General features: G+C 47.5%; 3 protein-coding genes across 3 annotated transcripts; all 3 read right to left on the reverse strand.

Annotated features, from left to right (window-relative positions):
• Window positions 1–1,274: 1,274 nt before the first annotated feature.
• LY89DRAFT_669437 (uncharacterized protein) lies at window positions 1,275–3,044 on the reverse strand (the record flags this gene model as incomplete). The annotated part of the gene is made up of 4 exons (XM_018213098.1): window positions 1,275–1,679; window positions 1,819–2,158; window positions 2,532–2,558; window positions 2,788–3,044. 4 exons carry the CDS (start codon window positions 3,042–3,044, stop codon window positions 1,275–1,277), a joined length of 1,029 nt encoding a protein of 342 aa, XP_018071358.1.
• A 1,555-nt stretch (window positions 3,045–4,599) lies between these two features.
• Window positions 4,600–7,594, reverse strand: LY89DRAFT_585023 (uncharacterized protein; the record flags this gene model as incomplete). Its single annotated transcript, XM_018209302.1, has 3 exons — window positions 4,600–6,535; window positions 6,583–7,196; window positions 7,244–7,594. The coding sequence occupies 3 exons, from the start codon at window positions 7,592–7,594 to the stop codon at window positions 4,600–4,602; spliced, it is 2,901 nt and encodes a 966-aa protein (XP_018071359.1).
• A 1,265-nt stretch (window positions 7,595–8,859) lies between these two features.
• On the reverse strand, window positions 8,860–14,597 carry LY89DRAFT_782231 (putative DNA topoisomerase 2). The gene is made up of 5 exons (XM_018222561.1): window positions 14,361–14,597; window positions 13,622–14,260; window positions 10,844–13,567; window positions 10,530–10,796; window positions 8,860–10,479 (listed from the first exon to the last, which is right to left on the reverse strand). The coding sequence occupies exons 1-5, from the start codon at window positions 14,439–14,441 to the stop codon at window positions 9,139–9,141; spliced, it is 5,052 nt and encodes a 1,683-aa protein (XP_018071360.1). The 5' UTR covers window positions 14,442–14,597; the 3' UTR covers window positions 8,860–9,138.
• Window positions 14,598–16,607: the final 2,010 nt, after the last annotated feature.

Consider the following 16,607-nt stretch of genomic DNA (forward strand, 5'->3'; position numbering starts at 1 on the left):
TCTCTCGTAATTTCATATAAGCCTGCTTTCTTTGGCTCATACATTTAATCAATCCAAAATTTCTATCTCGCTTAAACCCTCTCTCATTTCTCAAGATATCGAGCATTTTGCGCATTTTGCGCAAATCGCGCAAACCGCGCGAATAGTGCGAGTAGCGCTGATACCGCATCACCTGCAACACACTCTCAGTTGAAATGCTAAATGAATTGTTATTCCGAAAGTTCTTTGCCTTTCTCTAAGACATTGCTTCGAGATCTCTATTATGTTACAGGGGAAACTTGGGACATAAAAAGCACACGCATGATAGTATGATGATATGAAGAATTTGAAGTGCAAAAAAAGTCTTAAATTACTATGATATTATCGCCTGCACTTTCTCTCAGCTCATTCAGCCAGCTCTTGCACTTGCACCTGCTCTTTGAATGCACCAGCTTTCTGAATGTATTAGCTCTCTGAATGTATTAACTCTCTGAATATACTAGCTTGAATATACTAGCTTTCAGTAGAGTAAAAGTGATAGAGAATTAAAAAAAAAAAGGAGAAGTGAGGAAAAGCAAAATCTTATAATTCTCAAAAGTTAAGCTACCTCTGGCCTAATGAGAGAGCGCTTGGGTACTCGAGTTTCAGAAAATGTTCTGTGAGCAAGGAAAGCTGAGAGCAAGCTATCATGAGGCTTTTTTGATAGTTCTGAGCAGCTATTTCTATAGCAATTTACTACGTTTTGAACTCCATCTTATCATATTATCATGCCTTTGCCCTATATATCCGAAGTTCCCCCCTATTATATACGCGAATTATAAATACCTAATTTCAATCACTCGTTCCCTAATACTATTCTAACGTGTCAGGCTGCAATTGATAATATGGTTCTAATGTGTAAATCTTCGCAACAAGCAAGTTGAATGAATCCCAGAATGTGATATTTTGCTAACAATTCCTTCACTCGAGCACCACTGAGATGATAGCATGGCAGAATGCTTCAGGTGAGAGTCTACGTAGAGAAGTGTCGAATCATGAGTGAAACTGCAAATCGAGAAGCTGAGCTTCGCTACAATATGTAGATCAAGAAGGTCCCTTATGCCAAGTAGATGATTCTGACGAGCCTTTGATTTTCCCAGCTAAGCTCTAAGCAGAGTCTTGAAAGATCATGACTTGTGAAATATCTAAAGTACAGACTGGTGATGTCCAGCATTCTCCAACAGGATCCCCATCTCACAGCCCGGCATCTTGATCATGGCCATCCTCCTTGAAATTGCCTCTTTTGTTTCTGCTCTCTAAACGGCATCTTGCATCTCCTCGTCCCCATCTCCTGCCTCGCTCTCGTAATCCGCATCCTGCATCTCCTCATCCCCATCTAAGCCATCATCTTCTGCCCCAGCCTCATCGTTGACTCGTTTTGATGGTCGAGCACTCAACACAACAGGCACATCGACACCGTCGTCCTTCAGAAGGGCACACATCATGGCATCTTTAGTATGCCATGTATGAACCTTAACGTCTCTCCTAGCGGCCTGTTTTCGCTTCAGCTCGTCTATGAGTTGAGCTTTGCTCATTCCAGAGTATGCGTGGGTGGAAGGAAATGTGTATGTAGCCTTCATCTCCTTCTTGTACGGCTTCTTGCCCGTGGTCTCCTTGGTAATTTTCGTCGGAGCGAATCTGTAGTAGTCTCTTGAGAAACGCTGTACATGATGTTGCTTTCTGCAGGAGAAAGCTCTCCAGGGCTTCTTCGACAATGGTGCGTCAAAATCTCTGACCCAAGAACCGCACTTCGTGTTAGCAGAAAGTCCGAAGTAAAGAGAGAACATGGATGGCGCATACCTGATGAGCAGATCCCGGACTTCTTGGTTGGTTATTGTTGTTATGCTCGTGATCTCGTAGGCTGGATTTGAATATTGTCGAGACTGGACAAGTCCACGCTTGCACTTTTGGCTTTTTCCTTTGTGAGCTTCCTATCCACTGGTCATATCTGGTGGAGTAATGTAGGGAGGTTTCGAAGGTGCTTGAATACGTGCCAATGTCCTCGATTGGCCGGCTTTTTTCACTCGGATATGAGGCACAAGCTGGGAAAGGTTGAAGAATAGGTCTGAATGGCCTTGGCACTTCTTCCTTCCGCTTCTCTTGCAGTACGCTCTTGCCTATGAGCGGAGTCTTCATCGTACTATTATTGGATCGCCTGTACACTAGGAAACCTGATTTGTGGGTATCATCTACTTACCAATAGGATGTTTGGCTTTCAAATCTTTGTTATCGATCCCTGGCATTAGGGCTATGTATGGTCTGCATATATCGATTGGAACCTGTAATTGGGATCCAGATTCCCAAGGTTGTTCTTCGTCTTGCTCTGGCTCCTCATCAGTGTCTACCAACGAGCCGCTACTTGTTTCGAATCGACATGTGATAATGGTGACAACCTATTCGACACGACCGGCTCTTTCACATATGAACCGTTTTGGTTTTGGTAATTGACTTGTAGCGGTAGCCATGGGACCCGGAGAAAATCTCGTAGTGTTTGCGGACAGCTTTCTTCTCACCAATTTGCTTGGACATGAAATTCTGACCTAAAAGAACTTTTAGTTAGTAGAAAGTCCAGAATGAATGGAGAATGGTTAGAGAGCATACTCTGTTGGCTAAGCGTTTGCTTTCATGATCTGTCGTTTCTTGGTTATCTGCATCGCTTGACGCCATAAGAATGCGAGTGCTCGGAATGCTGCCGTTGGTTGGCGAAGATGGCTGTTTCAGAGCTTAGCTAGGTATGTTCCTCATAAACAGATGCCCGAATAAACTCACGGTACACCCTTCAGACGTAAGATAACTTCTGGATATGATAGTTGTAGGCGAAGGGGAGTATTTGGGCAATTCATATGGTAGAAGAAGCTCATCTCGAGATATTCCACGCGGTCTTCATCTGTATCCGTAACCTTGGCAGCGAATTGATTGGGGAATTTGTCCTGTGTACCATTATTCCACACCACTCCTCCCGTGCCCATTTGAGGTGCGCCCTCAAGTAGAGCCTTCGCTACAATGGCGTGGACCTGGGTTGGCATATCTCTTATCCCGGACACCAATTATTGCAGGGGCAATCTGGCAACTGAGATTATAGACGGCATTCACGGCAGTCTTTCGCCGCAGGACCTCCTTGGGAACGTTGGCATGGTCAAGAGTAACTCGCTTGTCCTCTCTTGGAAGGGTCGTGGGGATTTGATAGTATCTCCGAATTGTGGTCTTCGTTGTATTGCTGTGTTGAAGTTGTAATAGTGAATTTTCTTTCTTTTGAAAAAGTTGTAGCTGAGTTTGTTTTTGTTGATGTTGGTAATGTCGTTTTTGGACTATATATATACGTATTCACTCGAGCAATGCCATCGGTTCTCCCATACAAAGTTGAAACTTAGCAGTACGTCCCAATAAAATATTCACTACAGATAACCCCAACAATAACAAACATTCTCCAGCTCCTAATCACAAACCATCTAACTCAATATCTTCCAAGCAATCGAATTTTCCATCACACGAAACCCACACAACAACCATGCTTAGCACAAACCGCAAGCCAACTATTCACTCACACCCATTCTTCCGTTCAACACTGCAGCACAAAAACTCTTTTTCCTGCAAAACGCTGCATTCCGGCGTAAGCGAGTTAAGCGAGCCCCTTTCGGACTACCATCCGCGGGTATCAAGACAAGCAAGCAAATTCACGGCGACGAACCAAAATGGAACAGCTCTGATAATATTTTACAACCAATCTGCTTAATAAGACAAAAACGGAATGACAGCCAGCCAGCTTATCACAGAATCTCCCCTCCATCTCCGAACCTTGCGGACAACGCAAAGAAGACATAGAACTGCCGGCACTGACTCAAAACAGAGGAGCTGGGGGGAAGGCCCTCTTTAACCATTGCCCATTTGCACGAAGCTGGACTATGAGAACGTTGCAGTTGTCACAGATGTATAAAGTCAAGTTACAATCAGTCTTTCGCAATGTCTCAAACAGACAACAAAGGTTCTGGAATACAAGCCGCCCAGCATTAAACACCTAAACAACAACTTCCTATTTACTATCCACAACAGAATCCGTAAAACCTCCTCAATTACACCTCAATCTTCGCCGTGGACAAGCTTTCTTCTAGTCCCTTTGCTTCGCTTGCTGCGTTGACTTTCGACGAAGATGGGTGGATGACGCCACAGATGCAAAATCTAGATTAGTCCAAAAACAACCACCCGCAAGCAGAAGAACACAACTAAGGTCAGAGAGTACAGACCTTCTTGTAGGAAACACTTACTTCATCCTTGGCATCAGGACCCGTTACTCTTTCCTTGAAAACAGAGTAATTTCAGCGCACCATCCACCATCCTAACGCCAAGAACGATTCACAACAGAAAACACACACACCCATGATGATTTGATTGACAATAAGAGCCACCTTCCATTCATTCATTCCTGATTGTACTGATCTGCACCATCTCTCTCTCTTTGGGTATTTTAATCTAACAAAAATCTCATGCACACCACAACAAGCCACAAGCCACCGCCCAAGCAAAAGCTACCCCCAATTCCCCCTTCGATCTCTGAAAGTATCTACACTTCTTTCCTCCCACCTCTCACTCCGCGCCCGTAGAAACAGTCCTCTTTCCCCATCCCGTCCAGAATCCACCACCACTCGTAGGTGTAGCTGTTGGCGGCGTCTGCGCGCTGACTGATCTCTCGACGACTGTTTGGCTTGGATTGGATTTGTGGCCTAACTTGCTTAGCTCGCTATTTGCGGTGCCCATGCTCATCATCTTCTTCAGGCTTTCAAGCTTGCTCTTTGCTTCCTCTGCTTCTTGTTTGGCGATTGCTTCGGCTGTTTTGGCTTGTACCAGCTCTAGGACGAGGGCATCTGTGTCGACATCTTGTTTTGTAGGCGAGCCGTCGTTTGATGGTGGAGTCATGTTCGGGTCTCGGTTCTCTTTTGCCTGAATGGCGCCCATGTTCAGACTCGAAGTGCGTTTGTTGAAGACAGGAGCTGCTGGCGCAGATGCTGATTTCTGGGACTTGTTCGAGTTCGTACGGCCAAGTCTGAATTCTCGAAGACCACCATTATTTCCTGATGTCCTCTTTGGCCATTCCAACTCATTGTCTCGGCTACCATCAGGTGTTGTGGCTGCGCTCTTGGACTTCGTTCTGAGATCATGAATCTGTCTCTCCAATCGTTGCTTCTCTTGGTGAGCGTTCCGAATATGCGTGTGACCCTCCTTGACTTGATCCTTGAGGTTCGAAATCTCTTGTTGATGCTCTGAGAGTTGTCTGCTGAAGTCTTGTGCTCTGGAAGTCTCGATGATGAGTTGCTCCTTGGCCCGAACAAGATCTTCCCGTAGCTGTGACTTGGTTTGTAGCATTGAAGATCGACGGTTGTCAGTCGGAGCAGAGAATCGGTCCTCCACAATATCGAGCAAGCGTGAAAGCTGATCAGCAGTGACTTCGGGCGTAGGTGTGAGATCGTCGGTTTCAGAGCCTTGTCCTTCAATTGACTCCTCCGAATCCTGGGCTGGCTTCACAGTCTCAACACTGTCATCACTCTTCTCTGATTCAACCGTCTCCACACTCGCCTTCTTCCTCAAGCCATCAAGCAATGATCGAACAGCAATTTTGTCTTCCTCGCGCTCTTCTCTCTCCTTCTGCAATTCCGTAGCAAGTATAGCATGACCTCTTTGCAACTCGCTCAATGCCGTGAGAAGATCTTCGATCTGGCCGTGCAAATTCTTGTCCTCCTTAGATTTCATATTGTTGAAGCTGACAGATTGGCCTCGGACTGACGATCCATCCGTATTTGACGAATCTCGAGAGATCGAGGTGGCGTCCGTGGTTGCGCTGAGCAAGCTGTCCGATCCTCCACCTTCGACGGAGTTGAGCGTTGAAGCAATACTTTGTCTCGAAGGTGTTCTTCGAAGAAAGCTAACTGGGCGATTTGGAGCAATGAATCCTGGACTTAGGTTCATAGATTTTGTAGACGAATTCGATCCAGTCCATAAGCGACCCAAAAATCGGGCCGCAACCGAGCCGACGTTCTCTGAAGGTGAGACGGCATCGGCCATTTGAGCCTCCTTATAGCTAACCTCCAATGCCTGCAAACTTTCTCTTGTAACCGCTCCAGTCATGCTGACGAAATCGTTCACAAATTGGTCAGCGTTCTGGTGATAGACATCCCATAATACTCGTGAAAGAAGTAATTGCATAGCATCTTCCATTTCCGAACATGCCATGATCTTCTCTTCGTTCTTTCTCATCAGTGATAAGGCAACCCTCATAATCGTCTCGGAAGCACCTTCTGCAAATATGACATCGTATATCCGGAATAGCATCGGCAGAGGACATGTGACGGCGAAGAAGGACAAAAACCATTGAGAGACATATGCCGGGTCGATTTGGAGGTGGTCAAGATGTGCAGAGAGTTTAGGTAGGTGTAGTTTAAGAAGTTGCCGGAACTGGAAGATTCGTACATGAAGACCTGAAAGATCTGGAAGGAAGCATGCTCGTAAATCGTAATGTTCCATCAATCTACCGGACATTAGTGACTATCATCCATCGGTGGGAAGTATACATACCGGACGAGAACACAAAAGGCTTGCTTGTCGCCCATATGCATAAGCAGAGGGCCAACAAGAAAGCCTAGGCCTTGACAGTACCCAATCTTATGATCGTATAAGCTGAAGCATTTCAGCACTCTGCCCAACATTCGTTGTCCGTCACCTTCTGGATCACGGAACATTTCTACGCCTGGGAAGCTTCGTCCGAGATCCTTCCCAATGATACCTTCGTACGGACTCGACTCGCCGCATAACCTATCGAATTGATCTTCTAGGAAATTGTCTCGAGCTCCAGACATACTCTGCCAAACCACACCTCGTAGAGGAGGCGGAATACCACTTCGAATCTTCTTCGACAATAGTGTAGGCAAACATTGTGCCGTCCTGGTATAATCTTGTACCAACGCAGCATAGAACTCGAGATCCGTCATGGGAGGAGCAGGTATCATAGAGTACCGTAAAGCAGGAGGCGTAGGACGATTAACCATCCTCTTCAACTGTTGTATCGAAGGCGGTCTCGACTGCCGACTCGGTCGCTGTCTCTCTATTGTAACTTTCGTGATTCCCGATTTCGGATTCGTAGCCAGCAGGTTATTCTCCTGCTCGAGTCGTGCAAGTAATAACGCCGTAGACTACTCGATTAGCATGATTCACTCCAAGATTGTAAGCAGATACGCACATCATCCGAATTCTCATTCCGTGGTTCCTGCTCCTCCGTCTTCTCCAACTCCTCCCAATTGACACCACCGCCCTCCATTGAAGCTTCAGAGCTATCGCTCCCTCGCCGTGAAAACTCGTCTTGCCGCGAAGCAGGCGATTCGGACCCAGAGGGACTCAGGACTTCATTCCCATTCGGATCTACTGTCGTAATCCGCGGACTATCCTCATCGACACCCTTCTCGTCTGTCTCTTCTAGCAGAATATCTGGTGTGTCCAATTCCTCCTTTTGAAGCTCGCTATTCTCGTTCTGCTGCACGCTGGTATCGACATGTAATGCAGGCGGCGGTTCCGACAATCGAACCGTGACCATAGAATCGTGGGGTATATGCTTCGAAATGTGCGGCTGTGGTGGCAATTGCACCTTCTCTTCCGGTCGTTGCTCTTGCTCAACCGGGACCTCGATAAACTTTTCGATTTCGGCCACCTCAACCTCGACGTCAGCATCACGACGCGTCTCCGATACCTCCATCTCGTTCTCGGATCGCTGCTGCACGGCGGGAAGGCTAGATAGAACCCAGGAATGTTTATTATCCTCCCTCCCTTTCCCTTCCCTTCCTTCGTATCGGATCGGTTCGCTTTCCCCTATTGAACGTTCCCAAACCTTTCCTTCCAATCGAGCACCTTGGCACAAAGCAACGCACAGAAGAATCTGCCTCTGTTCCCCAATCAACAGTCCCAGAGCCCCGTCGCAGAAGCCTTCCGAGCTTGTTTCAACGGCGGGGACGCTCGTTTCGATCTCTCCCCCAGCCGGTCAGGACGCGACCAAGACAAAAAGCAGTTCACTTCAGTTCAAAGAGAGTGTGGATGCCTGCCGAACAAGCAAATACAAATACAAAAATAAAAACAACAACAACGACAACACAAACGAGTGTGAATTGTACGGAGCATCAACCAAAGGAATAAAGAAAGACGTGGGTAGGAAGGCGGTGAAATTGGGGACTCCAGCCCATAATCTCGGATGAAGATGGGATAGCTCAGGGGTGCTTTTCGCGTGCCGGGCCACCAATCAGCGCTGTTAGCCTACCGTTATCGAACCCCCTTTTCTTTTTCGCGACGATCTACAAGTTCTCTACAGCGAATACATTTATTTCATGCACATATCAATCACCAGATGAACTTCTTTCCTTCCTTCCTTTCTCTGCTGTACTAACAATGAATGATGATCATAAACATGTAACCACAGCATCAAATCAGCTCATATGCAGTTCCGCATCTGCTTGATTAGCGTTCCATCACGGTGGGCTCAAAGCATTTATCCGCCGCCGTCCAGAACGGGAAGTTTGTTGCTTGCCCCACCCATATCAATGCTACCCTCGCTCAGCTATTACATTCACATACAAAAAACATACCAGCAACTTTCTGTTCTCTCTTTTCCAATACCAGTTCAGGAACGAACTTGGTACACACATACATGTTTAGAACGCACATAAAGCTTAAAATCTTAATCACAAATCGGGAAATTCATCACATCGCTCGAGCATGGACCCCTTTTCCATCACCTGATTCAGCATAAAGTCACTCACCAGCACCGAGTTTCAACCATTGAATCGCTTTCGGGTGAGCGCGGAGACGTCAAAAGATACATAATATTCATTCCTCGTGTGCTTTCGCGCGGGCATATAAGATCCACGAGAATCAATAACTACTCCTACAAGTTTGCTGATCACGCAAAATAATGAGTACTCAAAACTAACCAGACTTCGTGAACTATGACACACTTGGTGGCTCAAAGCTATCATATAATCATGCGTCCCTCCCTCGAGCACAAACCAACGAAGAAAAGACTGAATCAATGTTCATGAACCCCCCCAATGGCTACCCAACCCAGAACTCCCCGATATAATTTTTCTCCGTTTACTCGCTAGCATCAAAGTCGTCCTCGCTGGCGTCTTCAACCAGAGCAGACTCGTCATTATCATCAACGTCCATTTCGTCTTCGTCATCATCAGAGTCGATGTAGACAGGTTGCTTCGGCTTGGCAGCGGCAGCAGCACGTGCGGGTCGGCCTCGACCACGAGCGGCCGGCTTGGGGGGCGGCGAGTCTTCCATGATCTCATCCTCCTCCTCTTCGTCGTCGTCACTGATCACCATCTTCTTCGAAGTAAGCTTCATCTTGCTTTGCTTAGCAGCGTATGCCTTAGCAGCTGGTGAGAGTGCTGTGGGCTTCGGTTGGGAAGACTCGGCAGTTTTCTTGGGTGCGGGAGCCTTCTTTGGCTTCGGTGCAGGCTTGGCAGCAGCTTTAGGGACAGGAGCCTTTACTGGAGCCTTCTTCGGAATTGGCACAAGGTCCTCATCGTCGGACAGAAAGCTGTCAAGGTTGTCCTTGGGCGCCGGAGCAGCCTTGTGCGGGGACGAGCGAGCCAGCATTTCGTAGTTGGTTTCGTCGTTGTCATCGCTCAAGTCGAATGTTCTGCTGGGCTTCGCCTTGAGTTTAGGCAGATCATTGCTGGTTGATCGACCGTGACTGCTCCCAGGACGAGACATAGCGAATAGAGAGACTCGTCCATTGGCAGCTGTAGTCTCATTGTTGTCTCCACCACCAATTCCCTTGACCATAGCGCCGACGTCTCCTAAAAGCTTGTCATCATCATCCTCAGACTCCTCATCATCGTCGATGACCCATTTCTTCGGTGCAGCAGCAGCAGCGCGCTTCGTACGACCATTGGGAAGAGCTCTCTGCTCGCTGGAATCTCGAGATATTTGTGGAGCGGCACTGGATGCCTTCAGGACGCTGAAGTCATCATCCTCCAGTCCAGATGCTTCTTCCGGTTCTTCAGTGCCATCTGAACCGAAAGTGTTTGGCTTCGGCTTGGGTTTCGGCTTCTGATCAAACATACTCAAGAAACGTTGATGAGTCTTCTGCTCGACCTTAACAATGCCCTTGTTAGGATTGGCCTTCAGAGGCTTGGGGTTGTATTCAGTATCTGCTGCCGCCTTCGCAGGTCGTCCTCGACCATTAGCATTCTTGCCAGCACCAATCTTCTTGGATGTGCGGCGGTTGGTGTTGCGAATCGACTTCTGATAGTCTGCTTCTTCGTTCAATTGGACTTCCCACTCGTGAACGAAGTCATCAAGATCCTGGCACCAGAGATCCTTCTCGCTGAGCTTTTCCATCGCATCATGCTCTTCCTTCTTGCCTTCCATCTGTGCCTTCAGCTTGTCGACACGCTCCTGTGTCAGAGACCAGATAGGTAGCTTTGTTAATGTCAGTGGTTTGATCAGCTTCATCGTGAGAAATGACTTACACCGAGAAGATAATCAAAGTCTCTAGCTCCAGAGTCCTCATCAACTGAGGCTTCATCCTCGTTCTCCACGACGTCGTCTGTCTCACCAGCATGCTGGGCATCTTTAATCTTGGGGAAAGCCTCGTAGTCACGCTTACGCAGTTCTGCAACAAGGACTGGCTTCTTCTTCTTCGAGACTACAAGCTTGTTCTCAATGATCTCCATGACAAAGCGAGCTTGATTCTTCAGCTTGCGGAATTCGGTGTTAAGTTTAGCCAACCAATAAGTCTACTGACCGTTAATATAGGAAATTAAATTTTCATGGGCAACATTACCTTTCGCTTCGTGTACATGGCAAGACGGTAGACGTAGTACTCTTCAAGAATATCTTCCACAATCTCATACTTGCGGATCTGACCTCTGGAATCGAAGGCAACCAGATTGGATGTAGCAACAGTCTTATTAAGTTTGAATCGTTCGTGAAGACCGTCGGACACAGCTGCCTTGAAGTGATTGGGATCCATCTGGATTACGAAGTGAACGCTGTTGTGGTCGTTGTACTCTTTGTAATCCTTGATGAATGATGGAGCCTTCTCACCCTTGATGATATCTTCGAGCTTTCCCTTGAAGTCGTCGGTCCACAATCTGATAGGTAGCTCGGTGATCTCCACTTCGTTGTCTCCGCTTTCCTTGATGATACCGTTGAAATTGTATCGCATAGGTCCGCCAACTTCGGGAGTGCCTTTCCACCCTTTGAACCATGGCATCATAGTTTCAAAGGGTTTCTCTTCTCCACTGCCGTCCAGGCGACCCATGCGGCGCTTCAGATTGTTAACGACGTCGACGGGATGATAATTCGGAATGGTGGTACTCCAGCCCGTGCCGATACCATCAGCTCCGTTGATCAATATCATCGGGACAACGGGACAATAGACTGTGGGTTCGATGGACTTGCCGTCATCTACATTATGTTCGTAGAGGGGCTCATCCAAAGGCGAGAACACACGTCTTGCAAATGGTGAAAGTCTAGTGAAGATATAACGAGGGCTAGCAGCATCGCTACCTCCAGCAAGTCTGCTACCGAAATTTCCGCTGGGTTCCAAGCAGTTGACGTTGTTTGAGCCAACAAAATTTTGAGCAAGACCAATGATAGTCATATGCATAGAAGCTTCACCGTGATGGTAGGCGGTATTCTCCCCAACGTAACCGGCCAATTCAACCACCTTCATGTCACGGACAAGATTACGCTTGAAGCAAGCAAACATGACCTTTCTCTGTCCAGGCTTGAAACCATCAAGGACAGACGGAATGGATCGAAGATTGTCAGCCATGCTGAAGAGAATCAGTTCCTTATTGACGAAATTGTCGTAGGTCAAGGTCTTTGTAGAATGATCGAGGTAGGTTCCAGGAAGGAAATTGCCTAGCCAGGCTTTTCGTTGATCAGCCTTCTTCTTTGAGAATGCAAGGTCAATCAGCTCTTCTTCTTCGGGTTTCATGACCTCGAATTCTCTCAAGTGATCATCAAGGTTGCTGAAGTAGACCTGTGCATCCTCTGGCAAACTGGTACCCAGACCCTTGTAGTACTTGTGCTTCCAGCCCTTGTCATTTACATGTTTTTCCTTCCATTCCTCATATTGCGGCATGGTGAAGAATGCCTTCTGACCAATAGGTTTCTTAGGATTTGGACCCTTCCACACCTTGATAATAGGGGTGATGAATTCCTGGAAGAAGTCTGGTAACTTGAGCAGACTGGGGAACTGCACTTGAAGGAAGTTAATCAGAAGACCTTTGATGTGAGAACCATCATGATCTTGATCGGCCATAATCATGAGATGTCCATATCGAAGGCCGTGTGTGTTATGATAAACTTGCTTATGCTTTAGGCCAAGGAATTGCTTGATGTTCTGGATTTCGGCATTCTTGGAAATCTGATCGACCGAAGCATCACGCACATTGAGCAATTTACCTCTCAATGGAAAGACGCCAATACGGTCAGGGTCCAAGATAGCTCGACCAGCAACAGCGAGACCTTTGGCGGAATCTCCTTCAGTTAAGATCAAGGTGCATTCATGACCGTGCTTCGTACCAGCCAAGTTGGCATCAACGAGCTTGGGGTTGTTCATGCGTGAGCGTTTGTTGCCATCACTCTTCGTCAGCATCTGGTCAGCCTTGGCTTGTGCGAAACTCAAGATGTTCTGAACTGCGTCTGTCTTGCCGATCTTCTTGAGAAATTCTTCCGTAAGAGCGCATTTGCTCCCGAATTGCTTGACTTTAGTAGTAAGCTGCTCCTTGGTCTGCGACGTAAAGGCGGGGTTGACAATCAAGCAATTTACGAAGAGAAATATGTGGTTCCGAATTTGGTTGGACTTCAGTGCAGCTCCCTTAGTATTCTTCTTCTTGACCACTTCCAGCAATTTGTCGCAGATTTGGTCTGCAATATAGTTGACATGTGTACCGCCAGATGTCGTAGCGATGGAGTTGACGAAGGAGACCTGTTGGAATGACCCATCGGAAACAGCGAATCCAATCTCCCATTTATGATCATGCGCCTTGGGATCTTCGATAATGACTGACGCAGATGGCGGTCCTTCAGCGCCCTCTTCAGCTCCACGCTCCTTTTGGATTGCCTTGGCATACATCTCGATATATTTCTTGAAGTCCAGCTTGATGAGGGTACCATTGAGGGATACCTTGACACCTTTGACTGTACCTGCCATGTCATAGACTCGGCGCTTGACTAGAGCTTCGAAGTCGTCGTCAATGCCTTGCATCTTGAATTTTCGATAATCCGGAGTAAACGTGACTCTGGTGAAGTCCGAAGACTTGCTTGACGAGATCTTGGCTTTGCCCATGTTGGTCATGTTATCGGTCCATGTCTGTTTATATCTCTTGCCAGTGTTCGAATCTTGCGTCTCCAGTGTGAATTCTGTACTGAAGACGTTACAAAGCTTAGCTCCGTAACCGTTTCGACCTCCAGTCGTCTTTGCCTCGTCATCGTCGTAATTGGATCCGGTAAGAAGGTGACCAAAGATCATTTCGGGGATGTAGATTTTCTCTTTCTGCATGGAGGTCAGTAAAGACTCTACCTACTATACGCTGTAGAATAGACTGACCTTGTGGATTTCAATGGGAATACCAGCACCATCGTTCTCGATACTAATCTCACCTTTTTCGCGATCCACAACCACCTTGATCTGTTTCATGGAAGGATCACGTTGCTTGTTGTCTGCAGCATTGACCAGAATCTCGTCGAAAATCTTGTAAAGACCAGGGATAAATGAGACAGGTCGAGACTCCATCTGTGAGGTCTCCGAGTTGAAAACCCACATCTTCTCTGTAGTCCGCTCGGTGGAGCCAATATATGTGTCCGGACGCTTGATGATGTGCTCTAGTTGTGTCAATTTTTGATACTGCTCCGTCGCATCCTTCTTCTTCATGGGTTTCGAAGCAGGAGCGTCGTCCAGATTCATGCTCTCGTTGGCAATATCTTGTAGAGGCTTTCCACCGCTCTTCTTCGCCGCAGGTGCCTTCTTCTGCTTCTTGGCACTGGGTGGGGTATTGGACAATAGAGATGCATCTTGCATGGAATCGACATCCGAAGGCTGGTCTTCATCGTCGCTCTCAGGCTTGGGTCTCTTCTTCGAGGCAGCCTTCAGAGTCGTCTGAACCATCTTCTTTGGTGCAGCTTTTGTGGTAGCTTTGGGAGCTTTCGGTGCGGCGCCCTTCTTAGGCCCTGGCTTTGCTTTGGTTTTCTGCATATTCAAAGTCAGACTCGAAACAATCGAACGAGTTGCGCAATATATAACACGAGTTGATTCTGTGAATAAGTTGGAATATCGTGGGGAAACGTACAGGAGCCGCAGCGGGGGAGAAAACGTCAGAATCGCTCTGGACATCAAAGGCCGAGGACTCGTCCAGCAAAGAGTCCTCCATGGTTGAAAGCCTGGTCGGCGCGATTGAATGGACAGATTAAGGAAAGAGGGCGTCGCAAAGACGAAGTACCGGAGACCACTTCAGGGCTCCAATACTAAAAGAAACGAACGTGAAGTAGACGTGAATTGACCGTGATGTGGGGAGTTGTTGTGGTTGTCCAAGTTCTACATGGAGTCCTCGAGATTTGGTGTTTGTTTACTGGAAGTCGCGTTTTGGGACGCTAGTGCGTATTAAGCTAGTGTGCAAAACCTGGGAGCCTCGCTTGAAACCTGAGGGCCTTAGGCGTCACGTTCAATCTGAATTGCATCGCTCCCCCATCTCAGATGTTGCACCGCATCTTCACGAACATGGCCCAGACTCCCTCGCCGTTGAGATGTAACGATTGAGGGACATTGTTTTCGCCCTCGCGAACTTTCCGATGGGGGACATGCATCAGCCCGCACCCGATATTTCCGCACCGTCTACCATGACCAGATCTGGATCTCCTCTTCCTTTTCCCAAGATTATCTCTTCTGTGCTCCTGGTACTCCACGCGTTCAAGCGATTTGAAACCCAACGGCAGTCAGAGAAGCATGCCGGCGCTAGATGTCCGGCTTTTACTCCTTGTGTAACTCCAAGCAGGCTTGGAAGTATGGCTACACAAAGACAACAACCTTCTGTCGGATGACGCCTTTTACTTCGATCTTGTTTTCTTCATTCTCATGATACCTTCAGATTTGACAGCTCGCTCACTCCCTCTATTGAAAGTCATACTTGATCACGATACACAAATACCATTCAACTCACTCTCCCTATACGATTCCAAATCCCGCAAATACCCCTGAACGAAGCATTCTTCGAGTCTCCTGAGAAGCATTTACCCTGCTCTTGTGCATACTGTCGTGTAGCCAAGATGTGCCAGCCAATGGCTTGAGATAGAGCCTTTTGGTTCTGCTTCGTTTGTCCTGGTGCATTGACGACAACGTGGTTGGCCTCAAAACATGAGTTGCCGCATGGGGTCAACGGGAGGGTGCATTTTGGGCTGATTTCTGTTCCGTGCACAGACTCATTCTTCAGACTATGACTCGAGGTTTTTTGATGAGCAGCACAATAGCCATGCTGTAGCTTGTACTTCATGACATGAATCAGAAGTTGGAATTCTCGTGGAGGTTTGCGGGTCTTTCCTTTCTCCTCTTCATCTACCTTCATTCAAGCGATATATTATCTGCAGACAGTCGGCAAGGCTGTTACAGGCTCAGGAAGCGATGTCTCTGAGATATGTCTGAGGCACATGTTAGGCTTCTCAAAGCCAGCCTCCAACCATATATTCCGTAGTGCGCTTGCTTGCATAAGTCCCGTGTATTTACCATGATCTTCAAGTGACATCTGCAGCTTCGCAGTAGTTGCGGACAGGGAAGGTTCGCATCTTATTCTCGAAGAGCAAAGGAAGCTCTTTGAGGAGCAAGAGGAGAAATATGTAATGATACGGATAGGGGCATGAAGCTTAATCGCAGGGTTCTAGATCTTTCAACAGTTTCTGAATTTCCCCGAGACACAGGTTCTGATGTGTGCTATGAGCAACATCCGATCCTTTGACGGGGGACTCATGATGGTTTGGAGAATTGCTGTCCACGTGCATCGAGTCAAGCAAGCGGTCTCTGGTATGCGCGCTAATTGCTACGATTTCTTTGTCTGTCTGAAGAAATTGGCTGTTCACCATGGTAGCTCATCCGCGACTTCTGCAGCCTCCCGGCCCAGGACTCTTCGCCAACATGTAGGCCCAGCATTCTCCCTTCCCACTTTCAAACAAGCTCTGTCCCGATCGGGTTGTGGCACAAAAGTTGTTGGTGTCAAACTGCCAATATGAGCCTGGAAAGACACACAACTCTGTCACGCTGCCGGATGTTGGTTGCTATCTCTCCCCATTCGGCAATTCCACTGCTTTGGGCTTCTAGTGAAACATACTTCCCTCGATCTTGCTCTAAGATGAGTATGCATATTGCTCGGTAGGCCAGTTGGCTCCATGGTTACGGGCGCGGGAGCGGAGAACTTCTACAGAAGCTTTCTACAGGTTGTTTGAATCACTATTTCATCATCTCGGGACTTGTCCTTTCAAAGTATCGACACCGCGCAGAAAGAAAGGCATAAGGATAGTCCCTCACCCTCAAAGGTTGCCGGGGTATCAAG

The sequence above is a fragment of the Mollisia scopiformis genome (genome assembly GCF_001500285.1).
Source record: "Mollisia scopiformis unplaced genomic scaffold LY89scaffold_12, whole genome shotgun sequence".
Classification (NCBI taxonomy): domain Eukaryota; kingdom Fungi; phylum Ascomycota; class Leotiomycetes; order Helotiales; family Mollisiaceae; genus Mollisia; species Mollisia scopiformis.